The sequence below is a fragment of the Diachasmimorpha longicaudata genome, chromosome 20, assembly GCF_034640455.1.
Source record: "Diachasmimorpha longicaudata isolate KC_UGA_2023 chromosome 20, iyDiaLong2, whole genome shotgun sequence".
Taxonomy (NCBI): Eukaryota; Metazoa; Arthropoda; class Insecta; order Hymenoptera; family Braconidae; genus Diachasmimorpha; species Diachasmimorpha longicaudata.
Window position 1 is genome coordinate 1,383,791 of NC_087244.1, and position 25,103 is coordinate 1,408,893.

General features: G+C 38.5%; 2 protein-coding genes across 4 annotated transcripts; both read right to left on the reverse strand.

Moving 5' to 3' along the window:
* Window positions 1-1,117: 1,117 nt before the first annotated feature.
* On the reverse strand, window positions 1,118-6,356 carry LOC135171446 (uncharacterized). Its single transcript, XM_064137980.1, has 9 exons — window positions 6,205-6,356; window positions 4,649-5,124; window positions 4,429-4,570; window positions 3,765-3,905; window positions 3,497-3,684; window positions 3,184-3,383; window positions 2,869-3,077; window positions 1,498-1,615; window positions 1,118-1,417 (listed from the first exon to the last, which is right to left on the reverse strand). Exons 1-9 carry the CDS (start codon window positions 6,290-6,292, stop codon window positions 1,186-1,188), a joined length of 1,794 nt encoding a protein of 597 aa, XP_063994050.1. The 5' UTR covers window positions 6,293-6,356; the 3' UTR covers window positions 1,118-1,185.
* A 3,281-nt stretch (window positions 6,357-9,637) lies between these two features.
* Window positions 9,638-23,604, reverse strand: LOC135171448 (beclin 1-associated autophagy-related key regulator). 3 transcript variants are annotated; one of them, XM_064137982.1, is made up of 8 exons: window positions 23,370-23,604; window positions 20,274-20,379; window positions 19,372-19,453; window positions 19,057-19,294; window positions 15,985-16,172; window positions 13,750-13,924; window positions 11,152-11,458; window positions 9,638-9,943 (listed from the first exon to the last, which is right to left on the reverse strand). In XM_064137982.1, exons 1-8 carry the CDS (start codon window positions 23,567-23,569, stop codon window positions 9,779-9,781), a joined length of 1,461 nt encoding a protein of 486 aa, XP_063994052.1. In that variant the 5' UTR covers window positions 23,570-23,604; the 3' UTR covers window positions 9,638-9,778. The 3 variants fall into 3 exon arrangements, with proteins under 3 accessions (XP_063994052.1, XP_063994053.1, XP_063994055.1); XM_064137983.1 differs by having other exon boundaries at window positions 13,750-13,906; window positions 23,370-23,602; XM_064137985.1 differs by lacking the exons at window positions 20,274-20,379; window positions 23,370-23,604 and adding an exon at window positions 19,713-19,775.
* Between the last annotated feature and the right edge of the window lie 1,499 nt (window positions 23,605-25,103).

Here is a 25,103-nt window from a genome sequence, read left to right on the forward strand (position 1 = left end):
GGATCGATTTGCAATCGAGTGTCGTGGAGTTATTGAAAATAATTGACGTCTTTTTGTGTTTGATTTCATGATTTTTTACGAAAATAATTTGGTGTTTAAAGTAATTTTACGATTAAGTGGATGTCACCTTGAGGGTCTGCGTTGATCTGGTGGTGTTGGTATGTCATGAACGTGTTGCAGAGGGACTTTTCTCCAAGAGAAGCTCAAGTATTTTCCATCACCTTCTAAAAGGCACATGTGAGGCCCCTTTGGTGGGATCAGGTCGCATGGAGAACTAATTAATCTTCATCTTCTCCTGTGATTTGATGATTATCACTGACCTTGAAGAGGCTAATGATAATTTGTTAATGTTTCGCTTATGACATGTCAACAGTTATTCGCTTTATCAATAGGACCCGCCCTCCAGTGTTACCCAAATCATCTCTCGGCCGCCATTTGTCCCTTCGTCATTACGTAAAATGGAATGTGACGTATCTATCGAACGATATTGGAATACCCAATACTCTCCGTGAATCGTCAATCGCAAATAGAATTCCGGATTTGAGGTTCGATATGTACGATACGTCTGTATTTCAACCGTTGGCCTGCCGAGAATGTGCCGACTCGTGTGGTGATTCTCACGTAGCCCAATGACTGATGATTTTATGGCCGATAATAATCGAAATCGATAACGAGATAATTATTTATCCATTTTTCTTCATTTTATTTTTTATTCTCGCTGTCGTGGGAGGATTTGAAGTCTTTTCGAGGGGAAATATCGTTGTCAAGACGGGGGTGGGCGATTCCGGGTTTGGGGGATGATGGAGGGGTGGGAATAATAAAATTGTGGAGTGAGGGGTTGTAATGGAAGTGAAGATACAGATGGGGGAGAACAGAATTATAAAGTAATTTATAAATTCGAAAGATGAGGATTTTTGTTATTAAATCAGTTTATAAGGCCCACTGCAGCCCATAATGTCCATTGCATCCTATAAGGCCCATTCCAGCTTGTAAGGCCCATTGCAACATATAAGGCCCATTGCAGCTTATAAGGCCCATTGTAGCCTATAAGGCCTATGGTAAGCCCCTCGTATCACCGGCAAGGAAAAGTCATCGAATAATAATTTAAGACGATTCATTTGCTTGAAGAAAATATTTATTTATTTAATCAATCACTATCGCAATTGTAGAATATTTGGGTACATCTTATCTGTATAATCTGTCATCCTCAATTCTTTTAAATATATCACTGAAATCAAAGCCCTTAATTCGCGGCGAAATCATCCCTCCTAATGTGCTGTCGTATGCAATTCCAAGGCCTCCCAATAGCACTGGTGGGTCAGCCTCAGCAGCTTTAGCATTCAGCAATGGTAACACTTGTCCTACTGTCTTATCCCCTCGATTAGACAATTGAAATTTGACATATGTCTCGGGCTGACTAAAATTCGGAGAATGAAATGGTTAAAGAGGACAAATAGAGAGAAATGAAAAGACATTAAATGTGTCGTATAAACTTACTTTCGCTGGGCAGGACGAACGTCGCGAGGGTACGCCGGAAAGACGCCGTGATAGTACTCATACGAAACCGCATGCATCTGAAGGTAGAAGCCATTGTTGTTTTTGACGAAGGAAATTCCTAAAATCGTAAAATGAAGAGAATCAGTTTGAGAGGGATGTCGATAGCGATGACTGACCCTCGGCCGTGTCACTGCCGACGGTAATGGTAGGTACGGCCGACAGTACGCCGACAGTGGTAATAGGATTACTTTTATGGGACGGAAGTTTATGGGGGTTCAGTGATTAGCTATTTGAATGCTGAATGGAGGGGCTGTGGCAGCCGGTAGAGCTCGTTCCTCGGAATTTATAATAGATGACACTGAGGTGAGTTTTGGTGGTGGTGAGGTAGAGCAGTAGATGGCAATGGCCTCCCTAACAGATCACTCGATAGTGACTCAATAGCAAGGGGATTAATTAAAGTGTTAATTCCGTCGATGTCTAGCCGAATGTGTCTAGATCCCTTTCGTTGATTCAAAGTTAATCATTGAGTTTGATTCTGTTGAGCGTTCACATTGTATATCGATGGTATTGTTATTGATGCCTATCGAGTTATATCTCACGACCAATTCTCTTGATACTCGGAGAAGTTGGCGGTTCTATTTTAATCCCACCTTCTCGATTATTTTTATTTTAACACTGTGAATGGCATGTCCAGGAAATTTGACAATTCACCATTGTATACCGATGGTAACCGGCCGACCGGATCAATCCACCATCGCCATCTACTGGTTTAATTTGACAAGTACTCTCCGATGAAACCCATGAAAACAAAGTAGTAAAAGGCTTATGGAAATAGGTCATCTAAGTCTAAGATCATCTAGGGCTAATGTCATCTAGGTCATCTAAGTCTAAGATCATCTAGGTCTGAGGTCATCTAGGGCTAAGATCATCTAGGTCTGAGATCATCTAGGTCATCTACGGCTAAGATCATCTAGATCTAAGGTGATCTAGGTCATCTAAGTCTAAGATCATCTAGAGCTGAGGTCATCTACGTCATCTAAGTCCAAGATCATCTAGGTCTGAGCTCATCTAGGTCTCAGATCATCTAGGTCTAAGGCCCTTCTAGGTCATCTAGGTCTAAGGTTTTTTCCTCTTTATAGACGTTTTCGGGAAATCTTCAAAAGATTCTGGTCAAGTTGTTCGACGCCAGATGTGAGATTTCTACTCAGTAACAGGCTCATGGAAATAACCACCAGGTAAAACCCTCTACTCATGACACTTTTTTTTTCATCATTTACTGTACCCAATAATCACCGGCGAAAGTGTTGGACAAAGTTTTGTGATTCAAGGAACTTGGGGGATCGTATGGGCTCGAATATACAAAATACTCACCAACTGGCGCGTCACTCATGTCGGTCATTACGTCACCGATATGGAAATTGCTGTTTTGGGAATTTAATGGTACCAACTTTGGATCCTTTGGTAGGGGAACCCACTCTTCCGATGCAGCATCAATTTTCTCACCCGGAAGCATCTTTCCTTGTTTCACTTGTAGGTAAAGAACTCCGTTTTCAAGAACAAATCGAAAACCAGTTAAAACCCTAGGAAAGAAGAAAAACATTATACGAATGTATTAGTGATGATGAGGTTATTTTTAATAGAAATAATTTTCGTATTTTTACAACAATTATTATATTATACACTTACATATGAGCTGATTGATCCGTCATAGCTGGTGTAACACTTATGTGATTAACAGTTTCCTGACACTTGCAAACACAATGACCAATGAGAGGATTCCTCTCCCTTCTATAGTAAAAAATACTCCCACCAGGACATTCCTCCAAAATTTCACCATAATTTCCATGTGCTGATTTAATCCACTCATACCGCTTCGTACTATTCTCCTAATGATCAGTCAATCCCATCAAATTAATCACCCCCATCGCAATCCGACATATTGACATTTCCAATTGTTGCTCCCATCAATTAATTAATTAATTTTCCATAATTAACTCACCAGTCGACACGCCTCTAGCCACTCAGAATATTCGCAATCATATAAAGTGCCGTTACAAACGTCACGCGGGGACTGAATCGTCAGCGATTGGGCCTGCTGAGCTGCTGAACAGCTCTTGTGGCCCTCAGGATCCGGAAATTGTTGAACTGTGAGTTGCTCTGAGATCTCTAGCTCATAGTAATCCTGACCTGTGAACCCGTTGATCATGAAAATGTCGAGGAATTCATCACCAGACGTTAATCTGATTAATTGTAAACAGCTATATTACCTCGAATAGGGCCCTCATTGGATGAATAACATGGGACCAAACTGTCGGGGAGAAATATTAGGGCGTCTTTCAGACCTCTCACAATTTCTAGGTATCCGTCTCTGTGCTGGGTGGCCAGCCTATTCAGGTTATCTTTCCTGACTACGGGCCCAAAAAAAATGTGTTTCAAAATTGAGGAGAAGAATTATCAGCTAAAAATGAGAGTCATTCCCTTCGAAATACGTTTGTAACGAACCTGATCAGGTCCGGGCTCAAATGCACCTGAGCAGGTCCATGCCCAATGACCCTGGGCAGGAGCTGGCCCAAATGAACCTGATCAGGTCCGGTGGGCCCAAATGGACCTGCTCAGGTCCAGGCCCTATGAACCTGATAAGTCCCCGACCCAATTAACCTGCTCAAGTCTGGGCCCAATGAACCTGATCAGTCCCCCGACCAAATGAACCTGATCAGATCCGAGGGCCCAAATGAACATCATCAGGGCCGGGGGCCCAAAGGGGCCTACCAAGGCCCAATTTTAACAGTGACGTCATACACCAGACAAGCACCTGACATTTAGCGTCCTGACTAACCGGACCATGACCTGATTTTTCTCATCAGCCAATCTCATCTCGGCCTGATAATTCATCGCTTCAACTCGCCATACGCTGATTTATTAGTTACTCACCAGTGCCATTACAATTTCGCAGTAATGATGAAAAAATTTGGGGAACCGTAGCCTTCAACTGTGTCATAAACACCAGGTTCGAAAGCAGATTGAAAAACCCATTCATGGCGAAGGCATCTGTGCAGCGACTGGTCATCACGCGCTGCAAACAGCAACAGAAAGGAATAGTATCGATATCTCGCATGAGATCATCGATTGGTGACAGGGTATTTGTACTTACGGCGCTCGAGTGGACGAGGTCCGTCAGAAGGGGAGGGTCCCCTGGTTGATTTCGGCGGTTCAGAAGTTCTGCGCGGAAGGCGGTCAGGTTGGAGGGCATGGTCTCCTCGATGTCGGTAGCCAGGGCCATCCAGTCGTCAACATTAATGGGCGCCTCGTCCTTCCGGAGGGTCGTGAAGCGGTCGTAGAGGGCGTTGATGGTTGACACGTAGACTTCTAGTCGGGACTTCCACGCGTTGTAAGCAGCTACGTCGGAGGGTGTCATTCCCTGATCCATCAGATTTTTTAGGGAATCGAAGATCGAATCCAGGCCTGGGGGATCGGTTATATTTAGCCTGTTCATGTAGACCATCATCATTCCGAGTTGAGAAGGTTTCACCGGGTCTTTGCCTTTCAACATGGGGATTAGGACTTCCGGAGAGCCGCAAGGATGATCGTTCCGTTGGAGATACTTAAGGTTCGATATTACGTTCAAAACTGAAAGATAATTGACGATCATTTTGGAAGCGACAAATGTAGTATCGGAAATAATTATGGGGAAATTCCCAGTTTAAGAATGATAATCTGTCAAATATTATAGGCAGATGTTCTTCGTATTTTATTAAGGGGTTACATGGGTTTCAAGGTTTCGAAAAATCGATTTTTTTTTAGTCTTATTAAATTCTATAACATCTCTAGAATATTGTCCTAAATTTTCAAGTTGATCCGAGTAATAGTTTCGGAGATACAGCCCTGAAAAGACGGACGCTCGAGGTCAGGTAATTCAAAGTGTCTAGAGCCGTTTAAAGTGTCTAGAGCCCAGATAAGCCAGGGTTCGTCATCGACAGAAGCAGAAGGATGCCCTGGACATTGCAGCTGCAGCAGGTTCTCTACTTTATGGCCCAGGAATCGACGATTCAATGTAAGTTGAAAAAAAGATTTTTTTTTCCCACTTTTATTGTCTCCAAAACTTTAAACGCGTTTTTCTCAAAACTATATTTTCAAAGTCGGTTGTCAAGATTTCTCGCGAACTACTGAACCGATCTTAATGAAATTTTACACAAGTCTTCGAGATATTATTTACAAGGTCTTGAACGGAGGATTTTTTTTTTTTTTAATTACAACTATTTAAAAATAAAAAAATTTCGAGAAATTTTCATCAAAATTTGCATTTTTTTATAAAAATGTCTGCCAAAAATCGAATTTTCATTTTTTTTTTTCCTTCGTCCAATACCTAGTTTGTTGTCTTTACTAAAACACGAATTTTTTCCTTTCATTTCAGATAATCCTGAAAGAAGTTCTGCCGGCAACGCGGAGGCACCTTTTTTCCGAGGGACTGCCGGAAATGGCGTCGTAATGGCCGCCATTTTGATATTTTTTTTTGAAAATTTCACAAAATGTTTATTAAATATGTATCTTTTAATTCCTGTAATAATATTATCTATTATGCATATTACTTGTACACACACGATGTTTCACATCTGCCAGGCGTCCCATGACGGCTCATTTTTTTAAAGTCACCCCACACAAATTAGGGCATCAACGCCATTAACAATTTCTACATTAGGTCATTCTTACGCTGTTTGCCAGGGTGAAATATGCCATCAGAAGGCTTCAGGATGTGAAGTATCACGACACAGGTGACGATCAACTCCAACGACTTCATCTTGAACTATCGTTATTACTTCGCAATGACTTTCACTGTTATAACTATAACAAAGAAATTTAGCTATATTTATATGACTGAAACACCCCCCCCCTTCCCCTCCCCGCGGGTTGATGTGTGTGTCATTAAATTATTTTTTAATCACCGAACGAACGAATATGTCATTAATTGTCCAAACATAGCGATAATGACCATATCTGGCACATGAAATGTTCGTTCGATTGAAGGTTATCAGTGAAACTCTGAATTTTCTGATGGAATAAATATTATCAAATGGAAAACAATTAAGAACAAATTAGTGGTCATTAAAATGTTGGCGTGAAATGTTGGTGAAGATGGGGGAATTTTTATCGCTAATGAATTGACGCAAATAACACGAGATGAAGTCACCTTTCAACAATTTATTGTTTTAATAATTTTTTTTACATTTACGATAGTCGGTTTTGTTAATTATTTAAAATGTCACGTGCGATGATTGTTGTGGATCGATTTGCAATCGAGTGTCGTGGAGTTATTGAAAATAATTGACGTCTTTTTGTGTTTGATTTCATGATTTTTTACGAAAATAATTTGGTGTTTAAAGTAATTTTACGATTAAGTGGATGTCACCTCGAGGGTCTGCGTTGATCTGGTGGTGTTGGTATGTCATGAACGTGTTGCAGAGGGACTTTTCTCCAAGAGAAGCTAAAGTATTTCCTATCACCTTCTAAAAAGCACATGTGAGGCCCCTTTGCTGGGGTCAGGTCGCATGGAGGGGTGGGGTGGGTCAGTTTGAGCTATCACAGGGATGTAAACCCACCCCATCACCAAGTTCAAGGCCACGATTGGTCGACGACCCCCTCATGTGGGGGGAACCCTACTTTCGATTGTTTATGTAAAAAAAAAATTTCAAAAGTCGAAATTGTTGACTTGAAATTTTGCAAAAAATTCGGAATAAATTTCTAGTGAATTCGCTAAATTTCTTGATGCAATTCCAATCTCATGCAATAATTATCATTATCATATGTCATACGATATCGACGTTCACCAGTGAAATCGGGCGGGGCGGGGGAGGGGATGTCCATTTGAATAAAGATAATTACAAATGAGCTATTACTTTCCTTCCGTAATATTTTTTCAAGTTAATCACAAGTGTTCAATAGTTTAACCGAACAGGACATGGATTTACTCTCTTGTATTGTGATATTGGGCCTTACCCCAGTGGGACTTCTACTGGTGATGAATGTATGTCGGCACTTGAGTCGAATCGGTCGCTGGGTCGATAAAATACCGGGGCCCGAGGGACTGCCGCCGATCGGAAATCTTCTGGATTTTGTTGTACCAGTCGGTAAATTATCAATTATGATAAATATCGAAGTGATTCGATTCGATATCAGTTCGATACCCCAACAAAATTTCTGTATCGACCGCGTGAAAATGCCGTCTCACGATCGACGATAAGATGGACGCCGAATGGCTGATGCTATCGATCGCATGATGGAGTCGCTTGTCGACCATTATGTAACATAATCGATCATTTGACAATCGATAATCGATCATTCGACTATCGATCATTTGACAATCGATAATCGATCATTTGACAATCGATAATCGATCATTCGACAATCGATCATTTGACAATCGATACTCGATCATTTGACAATCGATAATCGATCATTTGACAATCGATAATCGATCATTCGACTATCGATCATTTGACAATCGATAATCGATCATTTGTCAATCGATCATTCGACAATCGATCATTTGACAATCGATACTCGATCATTCGACAATCGATCATTCGACAATCGATCATTTGACAATCGATACTCGATCATTTGTCAATCGATAATCGATCATTCGACAATCGATCATTCGTCAATCGATAATCGATCAGTGAACAATCGAAATTTCCAATTAACGACCATGAGTGTCCCCATCTGTCGTTAAATCCCCGAACCTTCGACGTTAAATAATCGATTCTTATTCGATTTGCCGTATATTCGATTCCCCTCGAATATCGAATCGATCACGATAAAAATTTCAATTTTTCTGGGGAATTTCTAGACGAAATCTTCGGGCAATTGAGGAAATGCAATCCATAGGCTCCTCCATAGGCTAGTCAAGGGGATTACAATGACCTGTTGAATTTTGGGACTCACCCAACTACAACATTCTCCCCACTATCAAATAATTTCAAATGTAGAGAATATTTTGTAACGTGGTAGATTTTTACTCTCATAAAAATGGACCAGTTAACCCGCCCTTTTCCCTTGACAGTCAGAAAACGGAACAAATGCTCTGAAGGGCGCCCGTTGTTCTTTATCTCGACGGAAATAATAAACCGAAAAAGGTAATCGAAGCGGATAACTCACGACAACGAACCAAAATTCTAACTGAAACCGGAAAAGTAGGAAAACCTGAAAAATCGAAAATATACTCGTTTTATTAGAGAATTTTACTAGGGACGTGATTCGATGGTCGGAAAATCGCTAAAAATTATGGAAAAGCCGGAAAAGTAGGAAAACCCGAAAAATCGAAAATATATTCAATTTAGTAGAGAATTTCACTAGGGACGTGAATCGACGATCGGAAATTCGGATGGTCGGAAAAAATATATATGCTACGATTATAGCTTTAAAAAAATCTACATTTTTATTTTGATTATAGAGTTGTCTTGAAAATGGATGCGGTTTTATATGAAGAATTTGATTCAACGATGTCAATGATCGCAATCTTAGCACAAAAAAATACAAAACTACAAGTGATGCAGTATTCACAAGAAATATAAATAGATTTAAATCAAAATTGTTCATTTCACACTTTAGTTGCCATAGACCTATTGTTTCAGTTTTAGAATTTGATGAAAATGCTGATAATGATGACGTAAGAGTTGTTGAAATTATGGATGAGAATTGATAAATTTTGCATTTACTATTTACTAATATTTACTCATTTAAATAAAACCACTTCCTTCGAATATAGATTCTATATTATTATACTTCATGTCCATTCAAAAAGTGCCCACATTGCTTTGATAAACTTGATTTTTTATGTACAATTTCTCATGTCGCGAGCGCACCTAAAAATGCTCACCCAAAAAAAGTGCCCAACGCGCCATAAGTTCAAGTTTTCACTTCTGCCTGCACTCCCGGAGTGCAACGAGTTTTTTTTTTCTATATTTTTTTCAAAACCCTGCGTAAGTGATATTTATATCCGTCACTGATCCTAACGCCGTACCATTTTATATCAAAGATTTTTAGCTGCTCCAAAATCGACAAAGACTCGGTCTCCACCCTCCACACAGTCGAATTTTTATTCATCGGATGAGTACCATAACTACCAAATAACTACACCCCCATGTGCCAATTTAAAGTAAACTCGTTTATTTCGTCGTTGAGAAAAAAAAAATAATTCAATTTAATTCATCACTCTTATTCTCATTCTTTCAGTCACTTGAATGAACTTCTACGTATGATGTCCATTAAAATATTAATTAATTAATTATTTATTAGTCGTCCAACCGCGCCAAATGGAGGCAATGCTGGCAGCAGCACTTGTAACGAGACCTCCGGCGACGCTCTGGTTTACCTGGATACTCGAGGACTGCTGAGTGAGTGTTGCGCCAGGTATTGGCACTGTCATCTCGGGACAGGCCACATTTGGAACCTGAAATTGATCATAAAAACGAAATCTCGAGTTTAAAACTGAAAAATGGGACATCCAAAAAATTACTTTTGTAGATGTGGGGCGAGATGAGAAGAAGCAGGCTGAAGAGCCTAAGGAGAAGGGTCTATTTTATGGGAGCGACAGTGAAGGTGGCGGCATTGTACGGAGTGGAAGTCTGGGGATGGGGGAGACAGGAGGAGATAATATTATAAAAATATTATAAAAATGTTGAATGCTGTTGAGTACCTCGCGCGTTGAATGTTAATCTGGGCTATTCCCCTTTTAACAGTAATATTTTTCGAGACGCAATGGGGAACTTGCATGCGGCCCAGATTTGAGAAATAAATGTATTAATAAATAGTTTAACGCCTATGGAATACTCCCCAATGAAAAATGCATTCTAACTCATTGCAGTTTTTTTTTAACAATCAATCGAAAATTGCATAATTGTGAACCATGTTTTAACGCTCGTGACGTCATCAGGCGGTGACTCCGGGTTTTTATTGCAGCCGCTAGATGACAGCACTGATATTTTTCTAAACGTCAGCCGGTGTCAACAAACAGTAGAGGTTATATTGTTAAATGTCACTTCTGCCCAGTAATGGGTGAGAATAACCTGCGGCTTCACACCACAATTTTCGAATATTTTTGCACGCAGGAACTGTTATAAACACTTTATTCGGTGTTGACACGGTTGAGTTCGCACACGATGGTACAAAACAATATTTGTATGGTTGTTTTTTAACTTTTTCCCTATCATTTGACATTTTGGAGTATTTGTGAGTGTTTTAATCAGTTAAGGTTAAATCAGTTTAAATAGGTTTAATCAGTTAAGGTGAGGTAAATTTGATATACCGACGGTAGGAATCTATGATCCGGTAGATGGTGCCACATGCGGAAGTATAGGACCCGCCTGATGACGTCATGACAACTTTTGGAGCATTTGAAAATTTCACTTTTTGAACAATCGATAATTAATTGTTAAACGATTTTTTAAATGTTTTTTCATGAAAAATATATTATTAGGACCATCAACTATGTAAAAAAAAATTTTTTAAAATCATGCAAGTTCCCCATTATTTATAAGAAACGAAGTGCATCCTCCGTAAGTTTCTCGTGTCTCGTGTACTTTATTTTCCCCACCGATTCCAAATCGCCAGCGCATCCTCGTCTCGATCTCCAACTGGGTGACATGAAGTGATACTTACAGCTTCCCACTCCCAATTGAATGCGTCCTCCTCTTCATCCGACGCCGAGTCGTCACTCTTCTCAAGGTCAGACGTTAATTGATTGTGGAGCTGGTCAGCAATCGTCGAATCTGCCTCCATAGGACCCACTCGACCGAGATCACTTATCTCTGTGTTGAGTAGGTGCATTAGATTTTGGAGTGTGTGCATTGGGTGTATGACATTGATGTCTGTATTCTGGGTGAAACACAGGTGAAGAACATTGCTGTTGAGACGGGCGACCTTCCGCGCGAATTTCTGGCTTGACATTTCATTGCCACAGAATTCTCTGGAAATATTGAAAAATTCGCATGGTAAATGTGTATTAACAAATATCTTCTTATAATACTGAATGCAAAAGTCGGTTTTTTTTAAAACGTTAATCCAGTGTTACCAGATGGTCGACATAACTTCACCCTAGGGACATTTCATTTCACCCTAGAAAACCCTAGGTATGGATTATATAGAGGGATTCTAGTTACTAAAGTGGCGAGGAAGCGGAGTCAACCTGAAGTGTCGCGTAGACCCCTAAGTTGTCCAACCGACAGTTAACCATTTTTCGGGTTAATTAATGCGATTAATCCGATGCGGTAAATGGCGATGTTGCGCTGCGTTGTTAATTAATGCGATTGTTGTTTAACATCGAATTGATTCGATATTAAACAACAATCGCATTAATTAGCAACGCAACAACGTCATTTACCTTTATTCAACGATCACTCAACCAACTTTATGGATTTTATATATTTTTTATTTGACAAGTGATAATTAAACCCGATCCGTTTGCAATCTCACTTTTCTCAATCATTTAATCACCCCTCCCCCACCCAATTTTCCGACGCCCACCCACCGGAATCCACGTTCGTCAATAAACAGTTTCTTCTATATTATCACGTGAGACGACTTATTAAAATCATAATTAAATAATGAAAAAAATGTAATTTGCAGTGAATCTAACCCCAGACATACTCATCATCTTGCAATTATTTAATTAATCAGCAAATTACAGAAAACCGATCTCACAAATATTTTTCCCGAAAACGGGATTCCCTAAGGTATGATTTAGGGAGGTATTCTAAAGTGAAAAACAGGGGACAAAGTCCCGCAAGCGCTATGAGGGCGCGCGGCGGTCACTTTTACCTTCCCCTCAGCCCCTGGTCATCCCCACTCTTCGAAGCTGTTCGGCGCAGAGATTATTTCTTAAAATCCAAAATGATTTTAGAAAGTACGGAAAAATGTAAAAAAATTTTTTACAAAGAAGAAAATTAAGGGAAAACACAAAAATAATAAGAATCATTGTTATTTTTTGTTTAATTGACTATCTCTTTCCCCATGATTTTCCCACTCATTCCCGCGAATTAGTGAACTATTTCATAACGAAATATAGAATAAGGTATTTTTTTGATTGATTACGAATAATGGGATACTAGTAATATTCAAAATAATGTACGTAAATTCATTGATTCACCTATAAACAAAAATGGTTTTTCGCGAAGGGGCGTTGGAGTGAGAGGAGATTTCTTTACGATTCGCGATCGCCCACTTTAAATAAAACGACGTGGAAAGAGTTTCCCTGTAAATATTTTATTTGTGCGAAAACGGAAAATCGTGAGCGAGAATGTACCAATGAATGAATAGATTCTTTAAAAAATCACCATTTATCCTTTCTTTATCCCCGTTTTTCATCCTCATTTTCTGATTTCCATGCCAACCTTTTGTTGGGAGAAATTGTAAAAAAAAAAAATTGAGTGCCTTCGCCAAGATTCGAACGCTCCACCGCAGAAATTGCCGAGTGGTGGGGACGAAACGCGCATGAGGGGAAGACGGTGTACAGCGCCGCGCACGGCTTCCGGAGGTACTTGTCCCCTGTTGTCTTGTCGGCGACATCAAAGCTTGAGAATACCTCCCTAAATCATACCTTAGGATTCCCTACCAAAGGAGTCAACACGGGCAGACGTCCACACTATTCTCCAAAGAGAATTTACTGAAGTAGACGCTCAGTTCCAGACGTTTGAGTGACCCCAGCACCTTTAACTCGTCTAACAAAACTGATTTAACATGAAATGCGGCCCATATCGCATTTCGAAAATAATTTCCTTATCGAATCACTTAAAGAACATCGAGCATACGATGAATTAATTTCCTCATTTTTTATGTAAAATAATTGTTCAAAATCCCGCGGTCAAAATGTAAATGACCACAACCAATCACCCCTGACCACCGTAACGAGAGGTCACGATCGGTTTCGGTATCACTACGGTGATCAGTAAATCATCGTAAATCAACCGGTTCGAACGCGTCATCCAAATCTAAGGGAAACTCAACTGGAAATCCATCCGGAACTCAACACTAATTTAATCGGGAATATCAACCGGCAATTCAACCTACAGTCCACTAAACAATTAAATATCGAAGAGTTTTACCATCGGAGTGCACATCAGTGTATATATTTATAAATAAAACAGGAATCTCAACGAAACCACGTGTGGAAAATTATCTACCCTCCCGAACTTCCCCACTCACCATTCCATCCGGCCCAACCATCAAACGGAACATCAGTATTTAAACAATAATAGTTACCCATAAGATAATTTGTAGGGCAATCTGACATTAACGTAATACGCCAAGACATTAACAAGTTGTGCGGCGTATGTTAATGCAGCGCTCATATTATATGCTGGATTGTGCATAAAATTTTCCTTATTAGACCCTGGAACTCCGTCTTTATTGGCAGTAACTGTAAACAAGTAAATCACTTTAATTATTATTAATTATGTTTATGAGGCAGACGATCATCCCGACCCTTTTCGAAATTGATCTCGATTTTGGTAACGACACGACTGTGAGGTAAATTAAAATAAAATGTTGTAATGGACCCGAGCGGTTGGGTTCGAGTTTCGGGATTATCACACGCGGACGAAGGGTAGAAACAAATTGTATCGTTTGAGAGATACTTCCGAACGCCGTGGTAAACCTTATTCGGATATTAATGGGGAACTTGCATGATTTTTTTTTATTTTTTTTTTACATAGTTAATGGTCCTAATAATAGATTTTTCATGAAAAAACATTTAAAAAATCGTTTAACAATTAATTATCGATTGTTCAAAAAGTGAAATTCTCAAATGCTCCAAAAGTTGTCATGACGTCATCAGGCGGGTTCTATACTTCCGCATGTGGCGCCATCTACCGGATCATAGATTCCTACCGTCGGTATATCAAATTTACCTCACCTTAACTGATTAAACCTATTTAAACTGATTTAACCTTAACTGATTAAAACACTCACAAATACTCCAAAATGTCAAATGATAGGGAAAAAGTTAAAAAACAACCATACAAATATTGTTTTGTACCATCGTGTGCGAACTCAACTGTGTCAACACCGAATAAAGTGTTTATAACAGTTCCTGCGTGCAAAAATATTCGAAAATTGTGGTGTGAAGCCGCAGGTTATTCTCGCCCATTACTGGGCAGAAGTGACATTTAACAATATAACCTCTACCGTTTGTTGACACCGGCTGACGTTTAGAAAAATATCAGTGCTGTCATCTAGCGGCTGCAATAAGAACCCGGAGTCACCGCCTGATGACGTCACGAGCGTTAAAACATGGTTCACAATTATGCAATTTTCGATTGATTGTTAAAAAAAAACTTCAATGAGTTAGAATGCATTTTTCATTGGGGAGTATTCCATAGGCGTTAAACTATTTATTAATACATTTATTTCTCAAATCTGGGCCGCATGCAAGTGCCCCATTGTTTCCAAATTGTGGCTTTTGTCTTCACCATGATATTAAGAACATGTTTTTTAATTTTTTGATCAATAATATCAAAGGATTCTCCTCCAAATCTGCTCATGTCGAGGTAAAGTCTTTGAACTTGATTTTTTCTAATGACAGTTTTGGGGTTTAAAACGCGTAGAAATTGTTTATCGGATATTTTCATTGTCAGCGACAAACAGGGAAATATCCGAACAATATCCGAAGTCAAACCGTTCACTTGTACCACGTGACGGGAAATGCCGCCATTTGATTGGTTGAAATTGGGATGAAAAAAAAATCACATATATTCGTCGTGTGTTTTAATTTTTGTTTCACCATATTTTCAATTCCGAATAATACGTGCCACCTTCGTATCCTCGCAGTCTCCGGATCACGAAAGAGAAATGTTATGGAATTTTGGGGTATAACAATGTCAATCTCCTAAAACGGTATCAACAACTCATTTAGACAGTTTTTTACTTTTCGCTGTTTTTAGGTTTGTTGGATTATTCATGAAATAAATAAATAGAAAGCAAAAATCAATCTCATTGTCTCCTGAATGTGAAAAAAAAATCATGCAAGTTCCCCATTGTAGAAGTGACTCGGAATGTTGAATTTTTGGGGATTTCTCCAAATACAAAATTCACTCTTTCTCCTCTGCTAAATATTGTCTAGAACTTTATGGTGGGCCTCAAATGTAGAAAAAGAGGGAAAAGTTTTTATTACCCGCCTTACTTAGTAACATTTGGCGACCAGAAGTGGCCATGGGGCCGAAAATTAAAAACCTTTTCGGGGGTGAAAATGTTTCGGTCCATGAGGCCCAAAATATTATTTCGGAGTTCAGTCTATCGTTAGGATCTTTAGAGGAAGATACCTCCTGGCATAAGTTGAGCCAAACATAGAAATAAAATATAAAGTGTGCAAACTAAAAGTGTTACTTATTTTAATGCCATATTCCAATACGGAACAATTTCCAAAAAAGTTGAGGACACGTCATTGACTCTTTTGTCATTTGGATTGTGATGAGGATGTGTTGATTTTCGATACATTACCCCAAATTGAATATGCACTGTAATCACCAGATCCTGGTAAAGTTGGAGCTACAATTCGATGCTGAGCTTCTAAACTATTTTCAGAATCATTGATCCATCGCCCTCGCACGTATGAAGTTCCTGAGGCGTCTGCCAATGCACATGTGACAACATCGGTGTTTCGGCCTTCTTCTTCACTGCTACATAAACTAATAAATTCAATAGAAATAAATTAATTTATTGATATTTAACATATCTCTGAAATAAAATTAATTTATTAATATTTAACACATCTAACACGTGTCATGTTTGATAATATTTAATTTTCTTAAATTGAATGTTTGAATAATGTCCACCGAAATAGCGCGACCAAAATGCCTCGATTTACCAACATCGTACATCGGCCTCATCCACGGAAATCGACGATCAAAATCCGAATAATGCGTCGTCAACATCGTACCACCTGCACACGTTCATTGACCGCGATGGCACTTCCGACATTCGTCAACCAGACAAATCAGTCTTGTCCTAGCCTCAAAAACGATCACCCCAAGGGGGCCAACTCCTCGCGAACCTCAGATACCCGATTCCGTAATCAGTCAGTAGCTCTGCCCGGGGGTTTTATCTTTTGTTTCGAGTATCGGGAAACTCAATCGCAAAATACGCACACCTTCACAGTGACTGTTCCCTCGGTTAATTTCTTCAAAAGAATAACCTCACACGGTACCCTCCAACGAGTTGCAAAATTACACGTTACGGTAACAGTGTAAGAACGAGATTGAGGACTCAATTTAAACCAAATGAATTTAATAAGAAGGACACAGACCAGTGGAAGAATCGGTAACGAGTGGTCAGAACGGAGTGTATCAACAACTACTAAAGTGACTAACCTAAATCACGATTATTGGTACCTTCGGGCTGTCACATTTTGTCTCACTCCTGTATCGCAAAGATTTTGGTTAAACGTCAAAGGTACCTTGATACGTTGTGCTTCGGAATTACATATACAATCAATATTGCAGAACTTGTAATTATATTGTCAAAAATACAATCAACATTACTCTGTTGGGTGAGAGTTTGTTTCAATATTAATCCTCAACCCCTTCAATGAAACGAATGTCCCTAGCACTTTAAAGGTAAGGATTCACGCTAAACAAAAATAATTATTTAATTCCATGGCTTTGAAAATCGACACGAATATTTAAAGAAGAAACACCATACGCTGGAAGCCACAACTACGAGTGAAAAACTATGTGATATTTCAAAAGATTGGGCTTATAATATGAAGAAAACTAATGGCGAGGATTATAAAGAAAATGTAGTGAAAACAATGTGCACGTTGAGAAGTTTATGTTTATGAACATTGTTAAGCCCACAAAGAGTTTAAAAAAAAAAGAAAATTGAGGAAATTTCGAACGTGCTAACCTGATAATATTTTCGTAATAGTGAAATAACATTGGAATAAAAAACTATTATGCCCCAAAATGCCATAACATTTCAGTTTCGTAATCCGGAGAATACGAGGACACGAAAGTGGCACGTATTATTCGGAATGCAAAACATATGAAGAAAGGAAAATAAAAGGTAATGAATCTATGTGGATCAATCCACGTATATTCAACTTATGTAGATAACTGGGGCGCAGCGTCAGCGCTTTACGCCTCGAACTGGCCTCTAGCGCGTCACCGTGCGATGTAATACGAATCCACGAGACAATAAATACTCGGGGACTCGTATTCTCTGGGCCAGTTATCCGAATACCATTCATAAGGAGTTACTTCTTTTGTACTTATACTCGCCTGATACTCTGTGTCTCAGAGCGAGTCTTTAATTGTTAATAAATTTGGGAAATAACCAATAAAGATAGTTAATCAATTGAAGATATCTGCTCCTATCCTCTATCCGCGAGTGTGAACCCCGAAACCCGAACCCAACCGCTCGGGTCCATTACAAAACTACCAAATTCATCCAGTATGACGAATAATTCATCTGTCAAAAAATCTTGTTCAGAATCGACCCCCAATATTCATATGACCAACAAACCATGGGTAAAATATGTGGGTTTTAAGACTTTTTGACAAACGGAACAATAACTTTCAATATTACAAAAGACTCTTAGAAATTAAGACAAAGATTTTCTGTTACATGAATAAGTTCGTTGTTAACTGTAGAATTTAGCCTATATGTTTATTTTGTGTCTTTTATGGTTTTTCTAGCGATGATAATTTAGCGTGGAATGTTTAGTATTACTGAGTGATGGATTTATGGCTTGCAGGCCTTTTTTGGGACTTTTGTGTGAGGTCCAGTGGAGACAGTGTGCGGACCGCTAAACAATGGATGATTTGTTTTAGTGCAGTGAAGAGGGGGAACTATGGATGAGAATGAGTGAAAATTTGTAAGAGTGGACACTCAGTTCGTTTTGGGTTTTCGGAGAGAACACGTATTTTAATCGCGGCATATTTTTACTTTCAATCAACATCTTTATACCAAGTTAATGTTTTATCATAATTATAGTTCTTTTTTGTAATAGACTTTTTCTCATTTATTTCTTGCCCACCTTACCGATCCTACAAATATATATTTCTACAACTTCTTTCCATTCCTTGTTACGTGCAGACGTTAACTAATTTTCATTTCTTGTTATTAGGACACTGATAGAATAATCAAATTTCACAAGAAAAAAGAAGAAGCACTTCGCAGAAGAATAAAAATACTTCAATTGTTCCAACGCGGAATGTGTGCAAGGTGCAAATAGGCCAATCTTACAGCCTTTGGGAATTCCCCTTTTGGGTCTGTCCCCCAGCAACTGTCCCTACACAGTTGTCGGCCATCATTATTGTTTATGCATCAAGTGTAGTAGTAACGTTGACGATTATTATTTTGCTATCTCAGTGTAACTCTCATATTAACTTTTAATCATTCCTATTTTATCAAGAATAATTAAATTATCAATTTTGAGTGTATATTGCACGAATAAGTAAGCTATTTTTTGTCTACACTAGAAATTACTAGGAAATTATTTATATGGCAAAACAACGTTTGTCGGGTCAGCTAGTTTATTATAGAATTAATCTGTTGAAAAGTCATTGTTACCTTCGATTAACTTCAACTTTACTCAAAGGGAATATGTATTGAATCAGCTGCTTTGCTGCGGTCCTTATGACCTTCTTCAACTGCTGTCTCTTCCTGTCAACCGCCTCCTTCTGCTTCTCCTGTTTCATCTTCAGGCCATTTACGTATTTCTGAAGTTTTTCTACCCTCTCTTCATGCCGGGGGAGACGAAGGACCAATTGCAAATTTGCGTCCTTCAGAATATTCAGTCGTTGGTGGCCTACAACAATATTAATCATGAATGAACCAGTTCCACTCGTAGAAACTCAGAAATATTACATTTAATTTGACAATTACCTCTAAATAAACTTTGCTTCGTTTCATTGACTAAAGTGTGCACCAGTTTAACTCTCTCCTTGCACATATTAATATCACATATCTGTAAAAATACAACAATACACTTGTTGGTAGTGATGTCGGAAATGGAATAAAGTAGAGATATATATTGTAGAGGTAGTTTTTGAATATATCGATATCGATATTGATATTTTTATTTAGAGATATTGATGTATCGATGTATCGGGGTTTTTATTTTTAAGTTGTAAAAACGCAGGGTGATGGTTATTTTTTAGATGTGTAGATTAATTCGTCGTATTGCCACTGGTTTTATATGTTTTTCCACACCCATTACGTGATACGTTTTGTCTGTCTATTTTTTTGAAAAACTTCCATACAACACTAGACATGACTGGAGTGCTCGAATTATTTCGTTTACATACGTCAATTGATTATTGATTGAATTACTTAGTTACATTGGTTGAGAACTACAATCAGAAAAAACAGAAATACCCTCGTGCTCGCGTTGAGGTTATAATACGCGGGACGGATAACAGACTGACATTGACAGACGACAGTTGAATTGACATTTACACTTGACAGACAAAGTTGCCAACTTAAAAGCCAACTTTAGTACTAAATTAAAAAGCAGGAAATCGAGTCGACCATTAACAAAAAAAAGTTAAAAAATGTTAGTATAAAAAAGGATTTAGAATGTTTTGATCATAAAAATATCGATTTTTATACCTTTTCAATACTTGTAATATTATATCGAGACCTCGATATATCCAAACAATAAACATCGCTCAAAAATATCGATACGTTGGAAAAATTATATCGAAATATCGATACATCGATATATAAGTTCCCCATTCAACAAAATATTAAATTAGTTCAACACAATGAAAATATTTATTACTCACCAATTTATCCTTCTGCCTGTGTTTCTCGAATACCTTCGCCCAATTGTCCTCCAGTTGGGTCCTTGCTGCCTTCAGCCGTAACAACCGTAATTGTTTGTCCGCAAATCTATCAACATTAATTTGACAATATTTCAATCAAATATTACCAGTAGTAGATTTTAATTGGAAGTCAGGTTAATAAATGAATAGACGTTTAAGTCAGAGGGATTGAATTACATTTTAGTAAGATGTGTTCACATTTTGAGAGCAGTCGCTGAAGTAAGAAACGATCTCGAAGTCTCATAAACCAAAGCATCGGCATATGATTTCTTTCTTTCCATGAACAAAGATTTGTTTATATTGTTGAATAGACATTCGTTAGAGTCTTCGTCGTAAGACCACACAGGCGACATCTCCAAGACATAATGACCTCATAATGAGCTGTTGGATTTTGGGACTCACCGAACTACAAAATTCCCCCCACTATCAAATAATTTCAAATGTAGAGAATATTTATTGGTTAAGTTTCATTAGGCCCTCCCCCATAGGCTACTTAAAGGCATTATCATGAACTGTTGGATTTTGGGCCTCACCCAACTGCAAAACTCCCCCCACTATCAAATACTTTCAAATGTAGAGAATTATTATTTGTTTAGTTTCAGGAGGCCCGTCCCCATAGGCTACTGTTGAATTTTGGGGTTTTCCCAGATACAAAATTCACTCGTCCCAGAGTTTTTATATTTATTAGTTAATTATCGTCAGAGCCTTTTAGTTTGGAATTTTTATTGCTGCACTTTGCAAAATGGGATGTTCCCAAAAACCATGTGGTGAGCAGACCTGGTAAAAGTGGAATCCCTTAATGGAGATTCAGGGGGTGCAAAGTTTATTGCCTTCTACAAGTAGAGGTGAATCGGGGCCTGATGCTTAGTTTAGTTTTCAGTCTCTTCTAAGAGTTCATACAGTGTACAGTCTCCTCTTGACAACTGGAGTCCAAACAATTTATATTAAAGTTCATTATTAAATTTAACTGTGCGTTCTTCCATTATTTGTTCCCCATATTCCAACAACTACTTAAGGGGGTTATCATGACCAGTTGGATTTTGGGACTCACCCAACTGCGAAATTCCAGTTCCAAATTTTACAGTCTCGCAATTGGGTTTGTACAATTATTTAATTTTTAATCATTGCAAAGAATAATAAAATGAAGATTATTTATTCCAATTCTCTTATTTGCCGTCATTTATATCCCATTTATGTGCATGAAATAAAATTTATATTTATGAAATAAAAATGAGAAAAATAACATAAGTGGACACCCGGTAGAACCGCTGATGCTTGTTCGATAGCCAATTCTCTCATTGTGGATACATACTGCGATCTCTTAGTTCCAACCGTAAACTGTAGCTGATACCGATTGCAGTCAACACGAAATCAATCTCTACCTTGTCCACGCTGTTTAACCGACCCAGCGCCACATGTACAGCCTAACTTTTTGTCTCGACAGTTGAATCTCTGCACAGTGGTGCTCTCACCGTTTCAAAATTCTCTGTACAGTTGAGAAAGTACAAACGGTGCCCCCCCCCCCCACGAAATGTCCTAGCGGTAGCGCCGGAACTAATTTTGCAGCCGGATTTGTTGGTAAGGTATCGAACGTTACGGCTGAAGAATCGTAGCAGAGGGAAAAGTCGGTAACGCTGATAGTCGGGGATGGGGGAATACAAGTAAAGAGAGGACATTAAACAGCTGGGCAGGCCGTCGTAAAAAATTTTTTTACAAAGAAGGAAATTAAGGAAAAACACAAAAATAATTAGAATCATTGGTAATTTTTGGTTAATTTACTATCCCTTTCCACATGATTTTCCCACTCATTCCCGCGAATTAGTGAACTATTTGATAATGAAATATAGAATAATCTTTTTTTCTATTGATTACGAATAACGGGATACTAGTAGTATCCAAAATAATGTAAGTAAATTCATTGATTCACCTCCAAATCAAAATGTTTTTTCACGAAGGGGCGTTGGAGTGAGGGGAGATTCGTTTACGATTCGCGATCGGCCACTTTAAATAAAACGCGTCGATGACTCTACCTCTTGGGGACGTGGAACGAGTCTCCCTGTAAATACTTTATTCGTGCGAAAATGGAAAATCGTGAGCGAGAATGTATGAAGTGACGAATAGATTCTTTAAAAAATCATCATTTATCCTGTCTCCATCCACGTTTTTCTTTATAATTTTCCGATTTGCATGTCAACATTTTTTGGGAGAAATTGCAAAAAAAATTGAGCCCCTTCGCCGAGATTTGAACCCCCCACCGCAGAAATTACCGAGTGGTGGGGACGAAATGCGCATGAGGGGAAGACGGTGTACAGCGCCGCGTGCGGCTTCCGGAGATACTTGTCCCCTGTTTTCGTGTCGGCGACATCAAAGCTTGACATAACCTCCCTAAATCATACCTCACACTCCACGGACAACTTACCCGCCCTCTTCATTAAATCACTAGTTAGAGAAAACGACATACAACAATATCACCAAATGACGCCATGACACCTTTCACCGGCCAATCAGACTCATGAATTCACATGCCCTCCACCATGACAGTTTCCACTTCATATTTTATTCATAACAAAATTTTCATTTTCAGGTTAGAAATTCGACGCAATTATTTTTAAAAAACGAAACCATCAAAAAATGTCCCTTAATTTAGCAGCACCAGTGGTATTGTTAATAACAATAGTAAAAACGACATAAAAATATTGGATTCATTAAACAAAAAATACACAAAACGTATAAAAATGTCAAGAATTAATTTTAAAAATTGTTAAATAATTATTATTATTAATTGAAAATGTTTGTCGCGACGTCCACTTGATCTCGATTGCAAACCAAAAATTTTATTAATTTTCAGACCACCACAAAATGAAAAAAAAATACGGGATAAAATGTCACAACAAAAATATTTAATTCTTTTCTCCAAAGCAATATCGCCCTCACCCTCGTGTCACCCTCATGCTTGTCTGGAGTTAATCTCGAAATAACAAAAATAACAAATAAACAAATAAACATTAAACAATCACAAACCCCTGAACACCCCCTACTGCCAACATTTTAACATACCGTTCAGAGTAAACAGACGTTGAATGCACGAAATTTCCATTCTGAACGCACTGTTTGCAGTAGAAAACTCTTCTGTTATTATGGCACACAGGACACTTTAAGAAATTAATACTTAAACGATTGGACACGTCTTCGAGATCTGCGGATAATTGAAAATCAGCTGGTGCTGTGCAAGAACCGTCCGAACTACTTGTCGCCATAACCAACAATTCATCACTATTGACTCTTTTCTCTCACTAGCTGATTCGGTAAAGTAGTAGTTGTCGTTCTCGATCGCTAGTAACTACGTGGGGTCCCTATGACGGCCATATTTGTCACTAGATTATACTATCTAGATTAAATTACGTTATCTTTTGTTCCTTTCAGTGTATTTGACCCTAGAAACACGGATGTTATGTCCTATCAATATCACCAGTAGGACAGTGCCGCCATTGAAAGTATTTAGCGCGAAACGTTGAAGGTGGATCTGTCAGCCTATTAACCTCTAATGAGGACTCCATCGAAGTCGATTTCTCCAGGTTGAGGTCAATCGAATTATTGGGTGATTCAATAATAAATTAATAAGACAACTGATTAGGAGAGCACACTAACACTTTTATTTGGTAAAAACTAAATGTAAATTGGATCGTTATATTAAAGTTATTCTTATGACTGATCCTTATCAAGCTCTTGAAAACTAATGGAAGAGACTGACGGAGAGAAGCTGCCAGCTGAAAGTTTGTATTAGAACTGACTTATCTCAACTTGAACTCCTAAGGGTTGGGTCCAGTAACCCCCACCAGTCCCCAAAAGTCGCGCACGAAAATTAACCTCTTGGAGAGTTTTAGATTTCTCCCTGTCCAACAAGACAGTGAACAATGGATCCCACATGTGTTGAAGATGTAAACCAGAAAACCTTTAAAATAAGCAGTCCTCAAATTTCATGACTTGGTACCGTCACCGTTTAATTGACTTTTGTCTCCGAGCTTTGGTTTTTCAAAGAACAGCCTTTACGCTGACTTTTTGAGGGTAATAAATTTGATTAGACCTCAACAACTTGACATTTATGTTTTCGTGCAACGGTTTTTCTCACGACAGTCAATTTATTCATCCCTCGTTCATTGTTTGTCATTACGGTTGTTCTTTTGGATTTTTCCCAAAATTTTCCAACGGCATTGAAATTTCATCTTGAAATAATAATTCAAAAACTCGCGGATTAAAATGGCTGATTAATAGCGCCATCTGTATTAGTCACCATCAGGACATCGCACCCGTCTTTCTAGTGATAAATATATTGAAAGGAACTATAGATAACGTAATTAATCTAGATGATATAATCTAACTAGATTAATTAATCTAGATTGTATAATCTATCTAGATTAATTAATATCTCATTAACCGAGTAGAGTCCCTATGGCGGCCATATTTATCACGATCTAGATTAATTAATATCTAATTAATCTAGATAATCAATCATATCTAATTAAATGTCTAATTAATCTAGATAGTGATAACTATGGCCGCCATAGTGACTCTAGTTAGTCTAATCTAATTAATCTAGATAGTCAATAATATCTAATTTAATATCTAATTAATCTAGATAGTGATAAATATGGCCGCCATAGGGACTCTACTCAGTTAAAATGGCCGCCATAGGGACCCCACTCGGTTAATATGGCCGTCATAGGGACCCCACTCGCTTAATATGGCCGCCATAGGGACTCTACTCTATTAATACGGCCGCCATAGGGACCC